General features: G+C 35.3%; 1 protein-coding gene across 7 annotated transcripts in view; it reads left to right on the plus strand.

Moving 5' to 3' along the window:
* Positions 1–17,910, plus strand: part of nfat5b (nuclear factor of activated T cells 5b) — a 51,556-nt gene that overhangs the window by 16,169 nt on the left and 17,477 nt on the right. For 3 of the 7 annotated variants that reach the window (XM_053512883.1, XM_053512885.1, XM_053512886.1), the window contains exon 1: positions 13,518–13,747. Coding sequence is in view for 2 of the 7 variants with exons in the window: in XM_053512881.1 (XP_053368856.1) it covers positions 11,416–11,538 (123 nt within the window). In the remaining 5 variants the exon portion in view is untranslated. Of the gene's footprint in view, positions 1–11,415; positions 11,539–13,517; positions 13,748–17,910 lie in introns of those variants that run through there. The other 4 variants (XM_053512881.1, XM_053512882.1, XM_053512884.1 and 1 more) reach the window with 3 other exon arrangements.

The raw sequence follows: 17,910 nt of genomic DNA on the forward strand, positions 1-17,910 counted from the left end.
ATTCCAAGTGTTGAATTTGCATTCGGTAGCTGTTCATAGCCCTATTCGGACAGGACTAGTTTTCCAAACGACGTTTGAGTTTGAATTTTTTTTCAGACGACGTCTGATCGCAGATCGCTGGTTCGATTTCCAGTTCGATTGATGCTGTAACCTCTCGCAGCCGGAGCTTAGTGCTCCCACATCAATCACAGCTCTACAGCCAATCAGGGGGCGTCTGCGAGCTCACGCAAGCGAAAGGAGCGGAAAGCGCTGTCCTCTGAGTGTGTTACGCTGCCCCAAACAGGGCGTGAGCGAGCAGTTCGAAAAGATGCGGTCGACTGGCCTCACGTGGTTCAGAGGAAACATGTGATAGTCTGTGGCCCTCCCGACTAAGTGGTAGTAGTAGCCTTAATGTGGTAGCCCCCTAGTGACGGGGAGAAATTGGACACGACTAAATTAGGGAGAAAATCGGGGGGAAAACCCCCCCAAAAAAGTAGTGTCTGTGTTTTACATGTGGGTGTTGCACAAGGATGCGTGGATTCTACATCCATTTATGAACGAAAACGCGTTTTGGAAAAAACATTTTCGGCAATCACAGATATTCGCATTCGGACGGGATTAGATTTCTCAGAGGTTCACTGAAAAACTGAACCCGAGTTCACTGAAAAAAAGGAGGTAATTTGCTCTGGAATTTTTACAGAGGTTGTGTGAGAGAAAGACAGACATGGCAGATTCGGACGGGATTAAAATCACATGACGTCAGAACGTCAATTTCTCTAACGACCCCCTGTAAAACTAGTCCTGTCCGAATAGGGCTTATGAGCCCTCTCAGCCCTCAGTATGCTGTCTTAAAAAAATGTGAAGGAGAGGCTGGAAAAAAAAACAGATCTATATGAGAGATAGCAGAACAGTCAAAAATTGGTAATCTTTAAATAAAGAAGAAACACAATGGTAAGCTCTTTAACACCAAAAGATCATAAAGGTCACAGAATGCTAAAGTTAACAATCACTATTATTTTTCCTTGATGAAGAAAAACTCCTTCACAACATTTGGCCAAGTCAAGAAGACGCTTGAGGAGTATCATTGTCAAAGTCTACAATCAAGAGACACCTTCATGAATGTGAATACAGAAGGTTCATTTCCAGATGCAAACTACTGATAATACCCAGAAAATTCCAGATTAGAGTTTGCTATAACTCTTCTAAATATTTAATTGTATCAGAATTATTGTAATAATTGAATATGGAGAAGGAAAAGAAGGGCTCATGTTCCAAAGTGTAACACGCTGTCTATCAAACATGGTGGAAACAGTGCAATGGACTGAGAATGTATTACTCCAGTGAAACTTGCTTAATGCGTGTTGTGACTGCTGATAAAAGTAGCAGGATGAATTTGGAAATGTGTATAGCATACTTTCTGCCCAGACTTTTAATTGGCTGGGTCATTCAAATGATTTCAACCCAATCGAGCAGTTTTTTGTTTTTTTCACTTTATAAACTAGGGCAAAAAGACTCACAAACAAGCAGCAACCGTGGAACAAGCAGTAAAGCCTTGTGAAAGCATCTCAGGAGAGGAAACTCAGCCTTTATTTAAGTCCATGGGTTCCAGACTCCAGGCAGTCATGAAATACAAAGTTTTTGTATCCAAGTATTTAAAAACATTCTTACATTTATCATCATGTTAGTGTGTCCAATTCCTTTAAGTCTGTAAAAAAAAAAACTAAACAGTAAATGCAGTATTTTTAACCTCTTGAATTAAAGTTAAATCCACTGTGGTGGTGTATGGAAAGCAAAATATGCAAATTGTGTAACTATTAAAAAACTTGTGGACCTGATTGTAAGCCTTAATTTTTATACTATATACTATATACTATATATTTGATCACAATACTTATAAAAATGTGGTTTAAAAAAATAAAAAAGTTTTCAATTCTCATCTTCTGGTTTTACCCATAATTGATGGGCGCTCAAGTCCTTTGGGCTTGTGTTTGTGTGACTGCATAGATATGATTAGTCAGTTTCCACATACCAGCCATTGTGCCGGAATGCATTTATATAAAAGCTAGCCTAATCCTCGGATGTCAGCTACTGCTAGAGATGCCGTCATTTTCAAAACAAATCTATCCTGGATTTATGGCTAAAGCTTGAATTGATTTCTTTTGTCTGTGTTTGTTTAATCTAAGGTGATCTTTAATTGTGATTTTCATGGACTGATGGGTGAACAACTGAAGCATGAATGATCATGGGTAAAAGCGGTTTATGGTGTCTCCCAATGAACACACGGGCCTCAGGCTGTTATTCATTAACCATTCACCTAAGGAGGAGTGCTGCTACTGGTAACATAGCCTAACAACTGGATTTCTGTAAACTGTATTTTTCTCCATACAAGTATTTCTGGCCTGCTGTTTTCATGGAGTATGCAAACTCTTTCTATGCTACTTTGTGGGTTTCCTCCAGGTACTTATTAAACATATTGTTCTTTGCTGACTGGTGTTTTGTCCCATTCCAGAGTGTCTTCCACCTTGTGCCCTCCCTGGATAGACTGCAGGCCCTCTGCAACCCTTGACAGGATAAGCATTAGGAAAAGTTGCTGTATTTCTGTTTATACCTGTTAACAAAATTATAGTGTCAAATCAAAACATCTCAAGCCAATTTTATTTACAGTATATAATTTTTTATCACTTATTTATGATAACTCTTACTCTTTCGAAAATCTATATTTAAATGGTCAAAAGATATTTTAAAGTGGCTATATGCTCTGTAGATATATTAAATAACACATTTTTGGTTTCCCTATTGTGTGTGTGTGTGTGTGTGTGTGTGTGTGTGTGTGTGTGTGTGTGTGTGTGTGTGTGAGTAAGTGTGTTGGGCAGGATTGCTTGTGTAAATAGCTTACATTCCTCAACATTCGAGATAGCTGACTTTCACTGTCCACGGTATGTCCCTTCCTGTTGCTCCTCCTCCCTGCTGGTAAACACAGCCGCTAAAAACCAGGGACAGAGCTCTACTGTCTCCACAGACAAGCTGCCTGTTCGGAAAGCCAGCTGACGCCGATCACCTCACGTGGCACAGTAGGCCAGTCTTTACATTCGAAAAAGACTTGACGTAATTCAGTAATCTGCTTTTTATAATCCAATTCTGTCGTAGTCTGAATCTGCATCATTGCATGAAGTACATTTATACTCATTACTTACAGGGTCACAGGACGGTCTCCTGTCATTTCCATAAAACAATTTGAATCAGTCACCTGTCTGTTCCCTCTCACCATACTGTCTGAAAGCTACACAAGCTTTCTCTGTGCATGCTGCTCCTGTTATTCACCTTTTGCCACATACACAAGCCCCAGACACTCACGATTGCTTAGTGTAGCTGCGATTGACAGGGGGAGAGTACAGCTCATATTGCCCCCTGGACTCATGGATTTGGACTTGGTTGCGTCAATTATGAGCCAGACACGACATAATCCATGTGGCTTGCTAACAGGCTACTCACAAAACACTGTAAAACACATTGATACTAACATGTTGCACTCTTTGAAATCACATTTTGTTGTTAAAACTGACTACTTTTTGCTTAGTTTTTATTATAGGCTAAAAGATCAGCTTAATTTCTTATTGTTTAACAAAGTTTGGCCAACTCCAAGCCCAGTCTTATTTTCTTGTCTTTTTAATCACTGCTTAGCAACAGTTGCCATCTAGTCAAACTTGCTCTGGGACAGCAGACACCTAAACAAATTTCAGTGCAAGTATTTTGGTCCAAAAGGGAACCTAAAACGTTCACTTGAGGCTTTTTAAAATTACATATTTCATCCCACCAGCCAAGTTGTTGTTAAGTAATTGCAAAGGTATTGTTAAATATTACAAGATTCGAAGCCAGACATAAGAAAAAAACTAATCATGCAGTTCTTTTATTTATAGGCCAACTCTTTGGCTGTCCTTCATTTTCTGCCTTCTAGTGTGCTAATAGCTGCTGAGGTCTTGCAATCAAGCTTTCTCGATTGTTGTTTAGAGATCACTCACTGAACTGAAATATGATTTGAAATTCTTAATTAATGTCACTGAAGTTACAGTAAAATGCGAGTGCTTCACATTATCCTTTGCAGATTGTCAAATCTACTGCGTAAAGTAGTGCATTTAATCCCAGCAATGAAAAAGTAAGCTGTGAAAAACTTATGCTGATTATGCAAAGTGTGTTGGTTTTAATTTTTTATTTCATTTTTGCTTAGAGCCAGCCACCACACATGAACACCAAAATGCAAGTCATTAGACTTCATTGCCATTACCAAGTTTCACTACAAAGGAATAATATAAAAAATGTATTGTACTTTGCAGATAATTTGGGCTTAACTTCAGAGCTTCTATTCTGGACCTCAGAGATGATTTATTTATTTATTTATTTATTTATTTATTAATGCTTGCTTTCCAAAACAATGCACAAGATACATCAAAGGAAACAACTTCCTTTTTAGCTGCCCTTTATCCTGTGTGTATGTTTTACATCAAGGTTCGTAGTAACACAGGTTCATAAAAATGCCACAGAACATCTCAATAAGACTCAATAACAATTTCTACTTGAGTAGCTTATAAGCTAATAATATAGTCGATTGTGCAATTTCAATTACCAATTTATAACTCATATAATAGGAGGGCGATTATTTACAACCAAGTTAAACAGGCTCTAAAGGATGGATAATGTTTCATAAGGGCTGCTTCTGAGAAGCGTCAAAAGGTCTGAGCATTTTAAACAGGAGGAGGTTCTCAGCTGTCCATAAAACACAGGCAAAGTGTGATGCTAGGTTAAAGCGCTTTATTGTTTTGCCTGTTCAAATAAAGCGTGGAATTTGACACGCATCACAGCAGATTAATCGTATTAATCACTATGGCAACATCTAGAGAATGATGTGCCTGGAAAAAAAGGCACTAATGCAGGTCAGATTAAAAAGAAGGTTAATGTTACAGGTTTATTATTATTATTATTATTATTATTATTATTATAACTATTATAATTAGTTGCAAATTATCTTGTTTTAATTAAAATGGCAACCAAAATATGCTAATTGCTTATTGTTCTCCAGATGAATATAGAGCTTGTCTTAAGTTTCCAACCAGGAGTTGTAATACAGGCTATACTATTCTTATTGCACATTTTCGAGTCAGAAGTTTATGTTTTCCAGGATACAACATTTTATACATTTAAGGATGAAGAAAGCAAACCCCCCCTGATTTTTCAGGATTGATTTAACTTTATGTGCTTATAAAATATCTGGCATGTATGCTGGGTAAACTTGCAGAAACAACGCAAAGCACCATTCCACATCCCTGTGTGGATTTGCTGAGTGTTTACTTTTATTGAGGCTGTTTATTTTCAACATAACCAAAATCCCATCCTCCTGTGCATTCATAACTTGTGATTTTATTTTATTTTTTCTTCCCAATACATATTTGACCCTGTTTATATTGTGTGAGAATTCAAAGAACATTCCTGTATGCTCTTATAATAAGCTTATAATTGGTGGCGACAAGAACTGGCTAATCTATGGGAATTCGGTAGGAGGTGATTTAGGTAATGTGAGAAAATTTGGATGCAGCGTGATTGTTTCGTCTATCTTATGTTAAGCAGTTACACGAGGTCCTTTAAGAGACGTCCATGAAAGGCATGGACCAGCTGTGGTATGAAGAAAAAAAGGAGGTCGATAAACAAAGTTCTGATTAATAACGTACCGCTCATTTAGATTATTCTAATAATAATTTATAATGGTTCTTTTCCTTCTATGACTGATAAAACATCAGTACTTGTTTTTTTTTTTAGTTATGATATCGACATGCACAAATATCGTGCTCCCATAGTACAAAATATTTTTCACAATCCTTTGACTTGGTCTGACCTCTGCTTTGTTTGTAGCTCCTTAGTAAAATGAAATATTGCGAAACTTACTGTATGATATCACAGCGTGCTATTTTTGTTCACCCATATTTCTTAACGCAGCTGATTTTCCATTCACACCTTTCGCAATTTCAAAAGAAAAAAGTCTGCCATCGCAAATGTGTCGTGATCTTAGTTTCCATCAACTATGGTCATGTGAAAAAAAAACTAAATATGATGTAAAAGATTAGTGACAAAAGAGTACAACATGCACTACAAGGTCCAAGAAAACCTAACCAGAACAGCGTTAATAGTGAGGTTGGACATTCCTTCCTGAGTCCAATGAGCTTTTGTCATCGTAATTCATGTAGCACGTAATGTCATTTCAAAGTATGGATGCTTGTTTACTTGTATACAGTGCGAATGTTCAGTAACACCATTTTATTTGCAGAGTTTTTTGTCTATTTGTATGTTTGCCCACACTCTTCTCTGTTTTTTCTACATGCCTTTTTTACCCCTCATTTTATTCCCGATTTTATATAGGCTCTCCCCTATCAAGTAAAAGCTACCAACCAGGCGAGCACTGACTCTCACCTTATTCAAATTATTGCCCACACAGCATTAATGGGCAGCTTTACACACTCAGAGACGAAAACACTACCTACCTTCCGTGATAAAACAAATTTTAGGACAAGCATGCCCCCCAGGGAGTATGAACAATTTTGCTCTCTAAGACTCCTGGTATTATCGGGATTCAAACTTGTGATCTTGATAGGGCAAAGTGCACGCTCAAAAAGTATGAGAACTGTTCTCCAAAGATGCAGAATCATCATGATGTGTACCTGCATGCTTGTACTTGCTTGTTTTTTTTTTTTTCTTTTTCTTTTTTAAGTTTAATATTGTGCAATTCCAAAGGAGTGGCCAATTTACGTGAAAGCATTTTTGCACCGTCATTGCTTGCCTAAGGTCCTTTGCTTTGATACATTGCCGTATTACAATTAAAGTTCACACACAATGCATTTTTGCCAATTAAATGGTCAAGTTTAGATCTTTTGCTTACATGTTTTTTTTTTTAATAGCAAGTTGCTTTAAATCTCTTTTGTCAGTATTGGCAAGGTTCTTGATTACTAACTCACTCAGCCATGAGGTTTTAATGTTTGTGTTGAATTTAAACAAATTGAATTTATATGAACACTTAACAAAACATGAAACAAAAATATGGTATATTTTTTTTTCCTCTCCTTCTTTTTGGATGCTTTTATAATTCTCTCGATGCGTGATAAAAGCCTCCTGTACATGGACACTGTGGCTCTCGTTGCTATGGTGTTGTCGGCAGCTCTTATGTGGACGCAGCTGTAAACGTTAAGCCCTCACTTAAATCTCTCAACTGGCCCCCTGAACAGAGATCTCTTTCACCCGACTGAACCTTTAAAGGTGGCTCTTGGACTACTCTTGCCCTACATTTTTACCTTTTTTTTTTTTTAAGAAAACATATAAGGCGTTTCTGATGAAGGTATGTTTTGTGGACGTCAGTTATTTTGTCTTTTTCTTTCTTTTATGGTCAGGGGTGCACATCGCGAGCAAGTTACCAGTATTAACACACCAAACAAGCAGGGACTAATAGGAGGGGCATGGTCATGTTTGTCTCTTGGGTTTTGTGGAATACACAGAAATAAATATTTGATTTGTCATTGCTTGTCTTTGGGCATCTAGCTCCCATCAATGAAAGAGCGTGCTACACAACCATGTGATTAAATAGAGAAAAAATAAGTTTTATGTTAGAATTTTAGGCTCTGGGAGAATATTTTACAATCGAACATTTCTACCCTTCGGTCTGCGGTCTCTGAAAGTATGACCCCACGCCCATTTAGGGATCGGTGAATGGCGGGATGTAGATGAAAATAATTTTTTGGGTATCCCATGATTGTCACAGTGACCAGCTCTCAAGCAAATCGAGCACTTATGAAAGTTTTGGGAATGATACTGTATGATTTTGGACAGTGCATTCCACCTTCATTATCATCATCCATAAAATACCACCTGAGAAACTTCTTAGTTCCAGAGACTTATGTCATTAAAGCTGTTTTGGTGTCTCATGGTTTCCGACACTTAAAACTTGAAACTTAAAACCTTTTTAAAAAAAAAAAAAAAAAAGGTCAACTCCCATTTTTTAAAAATGTTTACTGTCTACTGTTTTATCGTTAAGTCCAGATATTTTTTGTGTAATTTCTGTACATTCAAAATAAAAAATAGAAGAAGTGTCCTTATAAATAAATAAATAAATAAATAACCAAACCCTTAATGAAAGTCTTCAGCAGGACAGCATTGAAGCAACTCTCTATAAACGGCACTCTGTTTTCATTCTCCTCAGGTCTGCGACATAAACAGCAGCCGCTGTGTGTTAGTTATGTGAGAGGAAATTGAAAGAGGATAGGAATTTTCTCTCTGAGTGTGTGGAAACACTTAGAAACAGGCCAGGTATGGATTTTACAGCCATAATCAGGGCTCTAAATTCATATTTATGCCTGTATGGCATTCATAGTTTGAGACAAAACAGATATTCAATCCAGAGTTTTTATCAATGGAAGATGAACAAGTTTTTACCTTTTTCCCTGTAAGGCATACTTCCAAGATTTGTGTCTTACCACTTGTTTGGCTGGAAAACGTTCAGTGGCATACCTAAAAAACAAAGAAACAAATAAATAAATACACTTAAGTGATGTTGACTTTATAATTAAACTCAAAATCTTTGTAACAGGAAGCAAATACTGTTCTGTTTATCTTTAAAGTGAGATTAATAAAAGGGGTTAGTTAAAAAAAATTTTTCCATATGTTGTTTTTATTCAGTAAAAGAAAAGACTGATGATAGCTTTACATGTTTGGTTTTTTTATCATCTATTTAAAAACTATATATGTCCCTTTGCAATCCCACAGTTTAAATACATCAGGTTTAAGAAGCTGGTCTGAGCAATACAACAATATAATACTGTTTATAATATAAAAAAAATATTTGTTATATTTTATATTTATTATATTTATATATTATATATATTAATTTTATATTATAATATTAGTACTTAAAACAAGCAGGCTTATTGGATGGATGAATAAATGAATTTTGATACAAATAATGATAATGATACAAATAAGCTGGAAAACATGTAGAACATGGGAAAATACAATAGTTTAAGCTGTGATCTTAGAGGAAAAGTATTACATGGTCTAGAAATGTTTGTGTTAGTCATTTTAGCGATGTTCCCATTATACTCCTTCACTCCGCTAACATGATAAAATATGTTTTTATGAAGAAAAAAGCAGTTGCACTTTCTCATTAATCAAAATTAAGTTGTTGCAAAGTAAAGAATTTGGTCTCATGATTGTCCTTGCTAATGTTAGGTTTTTAATTTGTGGGAAAAGGGGCGGGGTTCACATAGTTAAAAACTGATTGAGAATCAATCTTGATACATTTTGAGAAATCTTACTTTTGCATCATTTTACTTTTGTATCTTAAAAGTCAAACCTCAAACACAGGATAAACTACAGTTCATCAGGTTTGTGCAGCTGTTACTGTGGATTTTACTTCCCATCAGGCTCTGTTAAAGAAGAATCTCTCCAAATAGGTGTGTCTTTCTTTTAACCGTTTTTTTTTTTTTTTGTCGATGAAGGAGAGTGATTCATCAAGCGAATGCTACTTTGGCTTGAAATCATGGATATTTGCAACTGGAAAACTGGCATCCTCAAATTCAATGAAGTCAGAAGTCACACATCAGTGTGTGCTCTTGATATCTGCTGGTCAGTGATCTGTAGTTTTTTTTTCTTCAAAATCTCAAAAGTTCAAATTAATCAAGAGAATAGACAGCATATTGTGGCTATAATATTTACCACAGTGTATAGCATTGCAGCTATTGTGTGAAAGTTTGTCCAATAAAGTTTGTATTGAGGGATTTTAATAACCTATTTATTGTGCTAATGATAAAACTGATAATAAGAACCTGATGAACATGACTAAGATAAGCAGGTTTAACAAGGAAACTGCAACAGCTCCTATAACATCATCCTAAAACAGACGTAGAAGGCGAACTAGCTCTGGCCATAAAACTGTTTTTGTCTCTCTAAAATGCACCTCTGAGCCTCCTGTTTGCCCAGAAGCCTTTATGAATAGAGTGTCTTTGTCGCTCCCTGCGTACTTGCTGTAAACACATTTTAACGGTGCTTGTTAAAGCAGCTGTCTGCCTCCACCTGCACTCTTGTGTTTCAGAATTTTAAACCATATAAAGAAATAGCTGTCAGGTATTTTGGTAGAGTAAAGCAGAGGTTTTTGAATTTATATTCAGATTCATATACACTGCCTGGCCAAAAAAGTTACCATTTCAGGAGGGTCAAATTATTGGTACGCATCAAGCAAACAAAACATCTAAGCAGATTCAAAATTACTGGAACTAGGTTAAGAAGCATTTAACGCAAAAAATGTGGAATGATATAAAGATTGGACTTTGGAGCTATCGAAAAAAGGTCAATTTTTTCAGTTTATTCCAGAGCGATGGGCATGTCAAGGAAAGAAGGGACGCACATGAAGCGATGCACCCATCATGCAAAGTGCCCACTATACTAACCTCTGGAGGTAGTGTTATGATCTTGGTTTTTTTTCAGTTGTTTAGGTCTAGACTCAGCAACGCTTTGGGGCAATAAACTGAAGTCAGCTGACGACCTGAATGTACTGAATGACCAGGATCAAGATCAACATCTTCCCTTATGGTACAGCCATGTTACAGGACTCAAATTGTGAAAGAGTGGTTCTGGGAGCGTAAAGAATGAAATCTTTGTTTTGGACACAAGTTTGGATTTACAAACAGCATCTCATATTAGGGCCGTTATAAAGGCTTTACATAAGTAGCAGACACATCTCATTATCAACTGTTCAAAGGAGATTAGTGCATATTTTGGATGCCTATAAGGTTGTTTTACAATGTAGAAAGAAATAAAAATTAAGAAGGACCATTAAAAGGTGTGTCTACACTTTTGACTGGTAGGTGTATATGATTTCATATATTAAAAAAAGTGGCAATATGTTTTGCTGGTATCTGTCAGAACAGCTGCACATGCAAATTGTGGTTTATGGGGAGGAAAAAAGTGGAAATTTGGTTGCGTTAATTATTATTTTTATTTTTTTTACTTCTACCCATGTATATGTGACTTCCCCTTAAATGTTAAGACACTGCAACATTTGACAGTCCTAAAGCGCTTGGGCAATGCTCATTGGTATACTAAACATGGTTTGAGGGCATTGTGCTTTTGTTAGACTAAAATAGCCTGCTGTCTTGGGATGGGGGTCCTGCAGCCAGTCCCTGGCTTTTGGCTCCTAAATTGTAGAATATAATACTGCTGTCGTCCATTTATAAAATGGTCAAGACTTTTTCCAGGTTCATGGCCAAGTTTTGTTTCAGGTTTAACGTAGAGCTCTGGGGTTATTTAAGGATCAGTTCTAGTCCAGCGCTTTGAAAAAATTCTCATCCTGTGACATATGCTAGGTCTTTATTTTTTCAGTAATTCAATGTTTTTATCTTTTTCTTCCAGAATCAGTGTATGATCTTCTCCCCAAAGAGTTGCAGTTGCCCCTGTGTAGTGAGCAGAGAATTGCAGCAATGAGCCAGAAAAGTGGAGGAGGGACAAGTTCCCCCCCAACAACCCACGCTTCAGGTAAAGTTCTCCATCCTTTTTTTCCCCATTTGTTTAGATCTTACTATCATATCACTGAGCATATGGTGCGTAGAAGCTGATAAATGTATTTGAATATGGTATATTTTTATATATTTAAATTGTAAACTTTATTAAATGTCATAATAAGCAGAACTCATTTTTTCTGTGGTGTATTTGATATATTTATGTTTTATCTATATATTGTACACTTTGTTTTAATTTTGCTAGGGTTAAAATTACAAATTTTGCACATTTAAAATAGAAAAAATACAGATCTCATGGAAATTTGGTCAAAAGTGAATTACCCTGGGTAAAAAGAAACTGTATAAAAACCAGAATGAGGTAAGTGCATATAAAGCTTCCTACTCAAATGATTCTACTCAGTGATTAGTATATAACGGTTTAACTTTTTAAGGTAACCTTCTAGCTATTTAGCCCTTCTTTAGCCGGAGAATCCTAGTCATGGAAAAACATAGCATTGTATTTAACACATCCAATTCCAATTGTCAGGTAATTTCCAGGGCTGAATTTGGTGAATTAAAAGGGGTGTGAAACATAAATATCTGTAGGTCTGGGCGAATTTGACACCCCAGGGTTAAATTAGAGACTGTAAAAAGTGTGGCTAAATTCTGCTCAGTGCATTGTAATTGAATGATAAAAAGAGACCAGTCTCTTTTAAGAGTCTCGGAGACACCCTGTGTATAATCATTTTCCAATGCCAAGACCAATAATTTAGGGTGTATGCAGCTAACATTAGCATAGCCTAACTAGCTAGAACGATACCCAATAGTACAGTGTAAGAAGTAGTAGTAGTTCTAGATAATAATACTATCTGAGTAGAACATAAAAGCTTTACATGCATTCACTTTACCTAACTTCACTTTGTGGTCATGGCATAGGTTTAATCCTTTAAACCTTAGAATCTTTTTTAAAAATCTGAATATATTTCAGAATCGTTCTGGTTTAGGGAAAAAATTACCACTAGCACGAAAATCAAAAACCAAGAAAAATGTTTTTAAAAATGTAAATTTATTAAATACACTTATAAAAATTATACCCAAAATATCCAAAAACACATATTCAGATACCTCTTGTCAGTTTCCAAGCTCTATATGAGAAGTGCTACAAATGAATCTGTCCCAATATTTATCACTAGGCTGTCTGCAAGACGACTAACACTACCGCTAAGTACTGTAATAGCTAACAATAGGTTAGTGTTCTTGGGTTTTATATTTAAATGTTAGAGGTCGCTTAAGACTGGAGGTTTATTGTCTTTCTTCTAATCTTTGATCTTATTTATTCTTTTTTTTTTTATCTATAAAAACCTAAGCATGCAGCCACACCAGTCCTTTGTGGATAAGACTGAAGACCCCTGTCATACGTGGTCATGGAATGGGTTGTTTATTCTTTTATTGTTATTAATATTACAGCTTTTGAGAGTGAATTCATAATCAGTAGTAGGCTAATAAGTAGTAAGCTAAGTATTTGGTGTAATCTTATGGAACATTTTGTTTAGGTCTGAGTCATGGAACCAGGATATACTTTGTTTTCTTCAGAAAAAAAATTACATGTAAATATAAGTAAGATAATACTCAAAAGTATATATATATATTTATTTATTTATTTATTTATTTTATTATTATTATTATTTTTTATTTTTTTTATTTTTTTTACATGGACACTAAAACAACCATTTAAACTTTATATTTATAAATGCACAGCTTCATACTCTAAAAGGAGTTTTAATTAAAACATTTTTTAACCTTTGTAGATATAAATTCTAATCTATTAAACTATTAATCTATAAATACATACAGATATATCTATTGGGAAATGTCTTACAGTGTCATGTTTTGGTTTGGGATGCATTTAAATTTGTGCATTTGTGTTGTCACCAAACCTAATTGCATGACTGGAGAAAAAATGTGAGCGCAAGAAAAAGAAGAACTTCAAAAAAAAAAACAAAAAAAAAAAAGGGAAAAAAGGAGTTTAGGAGGAGTACTCCTTATTAAACTCATCCCAGGTACATAAATACACTCAAACATGACCATTCCAACTGAGATTCACCTTAGTATTTTTTTTACTCTACTCCTTTATCAAAGTACCTAGGTTTAAGGTGAGTTTGAGTAAACCAGGAGTCTGTTGCCTTTGGACATCAGTACCCAACTGCAGCCATGAGGCAGGACATGCTGGCTGTAGCTGAAGGAAGGTGAAGTATTTCCAGTTTATATCTTAACTCGAGAGCAGGTTTCACTTTAAATCGGCCTTAAATCTTCTGGCTGTTTTCCTCTTCTGTTTTTTGTTTTTTTTACATTTTATATAAATTATTATTTATTTTTTTATGTTTATTTGTGCACCTAGTTTAATGTGCTATTCACAAACATCATCAGGGAAAAATACACAGGGACATTAATATAGGCTGCTGTTGATTCTCTTCACACATTTCTCTCCTTTACGCAAAGAGAGCCCTCGCCTGGTTTTTCCGAACACCTGTCCTGAACCACACGAAGCCTCCAAAAGCACATGTGCTATATGCATCTTTGAGTGCTGCTCCCCTCCCTGTCAGGGCTGCTATTCATAGCTTTGCTTGTAATCACATGCCAAAGTTGTCGTTTGGGCTCCTCTGATAGTCTGTATATCTCATCAACTTAAATCCGATGATAGGCTTTTGTTGTTTGTTCTATTTCCTCTTCGCATACTCAGTAAAATTGATTGTCCACGTTTTTACAATCACACCATCAATCTTATTTAAAATGCCTCTTCTTAACTGGTACTGTAAGCCAGTCCTATTGTCATGCTATACCAATAAAATATTTTTTTAATTAAAATTTTAATGCTAAAAAAAACTAACTTGCATGCCCTGCTTGCAAGTTTGTTTTTTTAAGGTTTGGAGCATCTTTTATGCTATGAAGTAGCGCTTTGTCCAACCATTTCCAAAATAAAATGTAAGTCATGCAAATATTTGCACATGTGGTTTAATAAGGCAAATGCTGGTTCCTGGTAAAGGATGAATCATCAGATGCCCCCTAGCGAGTTAAGATTACTGTTAACTTGAAATATCAATGAACAGTACTGGTTAAACAAAAATTTAGAATTCTAACAAAAAGAAAAAAGAAAAAAATGGTAAACCAGTTAAAAGATCTCACATTACTGTGTTACAATCCATGTGATTTTGTTACCCGGCGTGTAAAATTAGTCTTGTAGACATTAAAGTATTATTATTATTATTATTATTTTAAATAATAATTAAACATTAAAAAAATTTATTTAACATCATTGTATTACAGCTTTATGGCATGACTGAATTTAGTTCAAAATAGGGCATTGTTATTATTATTATTATTAATACTATTATTATTACAAATTTAAATTCTTTTAAATTTTTGTTTTTATGCAAAGTTTTTTTTTTTTTTTCCAAGCACATATCTATAGTAAAGGCAACCATAAATTTGCTGTAGTGAGTGTACAGTATGTCAAAGCAACTATAAATACTGGTCAACTTTATTAGGTCTGAATTCAGCCTGAATTCATGGTATACAGTGGTGTAAAAAATTTTTTGCCCCCTTTCTGATTTCTTATTCTTTTGCATGTTTGTCACACAAAATGTTTCTGATCATCAAACACATTTAACTATTAGTCAAAGATAACACAAGTAAACACAAAATGCAGTTTTTAAATGATGGTTTTTATTATTTAGGGAGAAAAAAATCCAAACCTACATGGCCCAGTGTGAAAAAGTATTGCCCCCTGAACCTAATAACTGGTAGGGCCACCCTTAGCAGCAATAACTGCAATCAAGCGTTTGCGATAACTTGCAACGAGTCTTTTACAGCGCTCTGGAGGAATTTTGGCCCACTCATCTTTGCAGAATTGTTGTAATTCAGCTTTATTTGAGGGTTTTCTATCATGAACTGCCTTTTTAAGGTCATGCCACAACATCTCAATAGGATTCAGGTCAGGATTTGACTAGGCCACTCCAAAGTCTTCATTTTGTTTCTCTTCAGCCATTCAGAGGTGGATTTGCTGGTGTGTTTTGGGTCATTGTCCTGCTGCAGCACCCAAGATCGCTTCAGCTTGAGTTGACGAACAGATGGCCGGACATTCTCCTTCAGAATTTTTTGGTAGACAGTAGAATTCATGGTTCCATTTATCACAGCAAGCCTTCCAGGTCCTGAAGCAGCAAAACAACCCCAGACCATCACACTACCACCACCATATTTTACTGTTGGTATGATGTTCTTTTTCTGAAATGCTGTGTTAATTTTACGCCAGATGTAACGGGACACGCACCTTTTAAAAACTTCACAAGGTATTTTCCCAAAAGTCTTGGCAATCATTGAGATGTTTTTGTAGCAAAATTGAGACGAGCCTTAATGTTCTTTTTGCTTAAAAGTGGTTTGCGCCTTGGAATTCTGCCATGCAAGAAATCTTGCCCAGTCTCTTTCTTATGGTGGAGTCGTGAACACTGACCTTAATTGAGGCAAGTGAGGCCTGCAGTTCTTTAGATGTTGTCCTGGGGTCTTTTGTGGCCTCTCGGATGAGTTGTCTCTGCGCTCTTGGGGTAATTTTGGTCGGCCGGTCACTCCTGGGAAGGTTCACCACTGTTCCATGTTTTTGCCATTTGTGGATAATGGCTCTCACTGTGGTTCTAAATCTTTAGAAATGGCATTATAACCTTTACCAGACTCATAGATCTCAATTACTTTTGTTCTTATTTGTTCCTGAATTTCTTTGGATCTTGGCATGATGTCATGATTTGGTCTACTTCTCTGTGTCAGGTAGCTCCTATTTAAGTGATTTCTTGATTAAAACAGGTGTGGCAGTAATCAGGCCTGGGGGTGACTACAGAAATTGAACTCAGGTGTGATAAACTACAGTTAAGTTATTTTTTAGGGGGGCAATCACTTTTTCACACAGGGCCATGTAGATTTGGAGTTTTTCCCTCTCCCTAAATAATAAAAACCTTCATTTAAAAACTGCATTTTGTGTTCAATTATGTTATCTTTGACTAATAGTTAACGGTTTTTGATGAGCAGAAACATTTAAGTGTGACAAACATGCAAAAGAATAAGAAATCAGGAAGGGGGCATATAGTTTTTCACACCACTGTATATGCCTACTCTATAATTTTTATAAGCCTATAAGTTTTTTTCTTTTACTTTTTAGTTTTTTTTATTAAATGTATTTTCATTATTTAAAAGATGAGTCTTGATTTAAATTTTTTATGCTGTCTACACTATAATAATACAGTATAATACATACTACTGTACAATTTAGATTTAATTAAACTCTGAAGCATAACCTTTAGGTTAACTAGACATAAAATACTTTAATGAAAAGACTGCATTCAGCTGTGGTCTTACAGTTCTGTGAAAAAAGTATTTGCCCCCCTCAGATTTTTTATTTTATTATGTTTGCATATTTGTCACACTTACTGTAAATGATCCAGATCATTTACAGTAAGCGTGACAAATCATCAAACAAATTCTAATTTGCTTAAATTATAAATAAATGTAACTTAATGAATAGTGATTAAGTGAGTTATGTTTTACTTGCCAAACCCAGGCCTGATTACTGACAGTCCTGTTGAATCAAGAAATTACTTAAATAGAAATGTTCAAGTATAATAAAGGCTTTTTTACTAGTCCTGGGATTTAAACTTGCATATAATCTTATTATCTCAGAACCTTTAGCAACAAGCATTGCACAGTGAGCTCCAAACAGAATAGGAACTAGAATATAAAATTTTATAGCACAGAAACCTACAGTATACTAAGCAGTTTAACCTATTAGAAGTCTAAATGAGAGGTGTTCAAGATTACAAATGGATAAGATAGTGGAATTATGACCTGTCAGGAGGCACCATGAATGCGTTTTTCTTGAATTTACAAATGAGGAAGAATTATAGTGTGGGTGACATATGAAAAATAAGCTGTTATTTCTTTTTGGTTGGTTTGGTGAGATGTAATGTTTTACATTTGTTTAAATTTGTAATAACTTTAACTTTTTTGGTTGAATGATTTAATGATTTATGTAAGAAAAAGTACCAAAACTAATATTGGCTATCATAGATGTTACATTTACAGTAAAATGTAATTTAGATTATTTGTCTTTTCCCTATTCCTTGCATTTTTAACATTGGTTGCTTAAAAATGTTAATGTACTACATTTTTATGCTTTATGCTGATAAGATATTTCTTCTCAACAGCTGTGAAATTGTCTGCAATTTACCTTATAATTTTCAAATAATAACTTACCTATGCTCCTGTTTTCAGTATTTGTACCGGTAGTATTGTCTCTTCCTGTTTTACATGAATATAATTTCTATGTATTTGAACTGTTGAAAAACTTAATTGATTAAGTGGACTAGAT

This window comes from Clarias gariepinus, chromosome 15 (assembly GCF_024256425.1).
Source record: "Clarias gariepinus isolate MV-2021 ecotype Netherlands chromosome 15, CGAR_prim_01v2, whole genome shotgun sequence".
Taxonomy (NCBI): Eukaryota; Metazoa; Chordata; class Actinopteri; order Siluriformes; family Clariidae; genus Clarias; species Clarias gariepinus.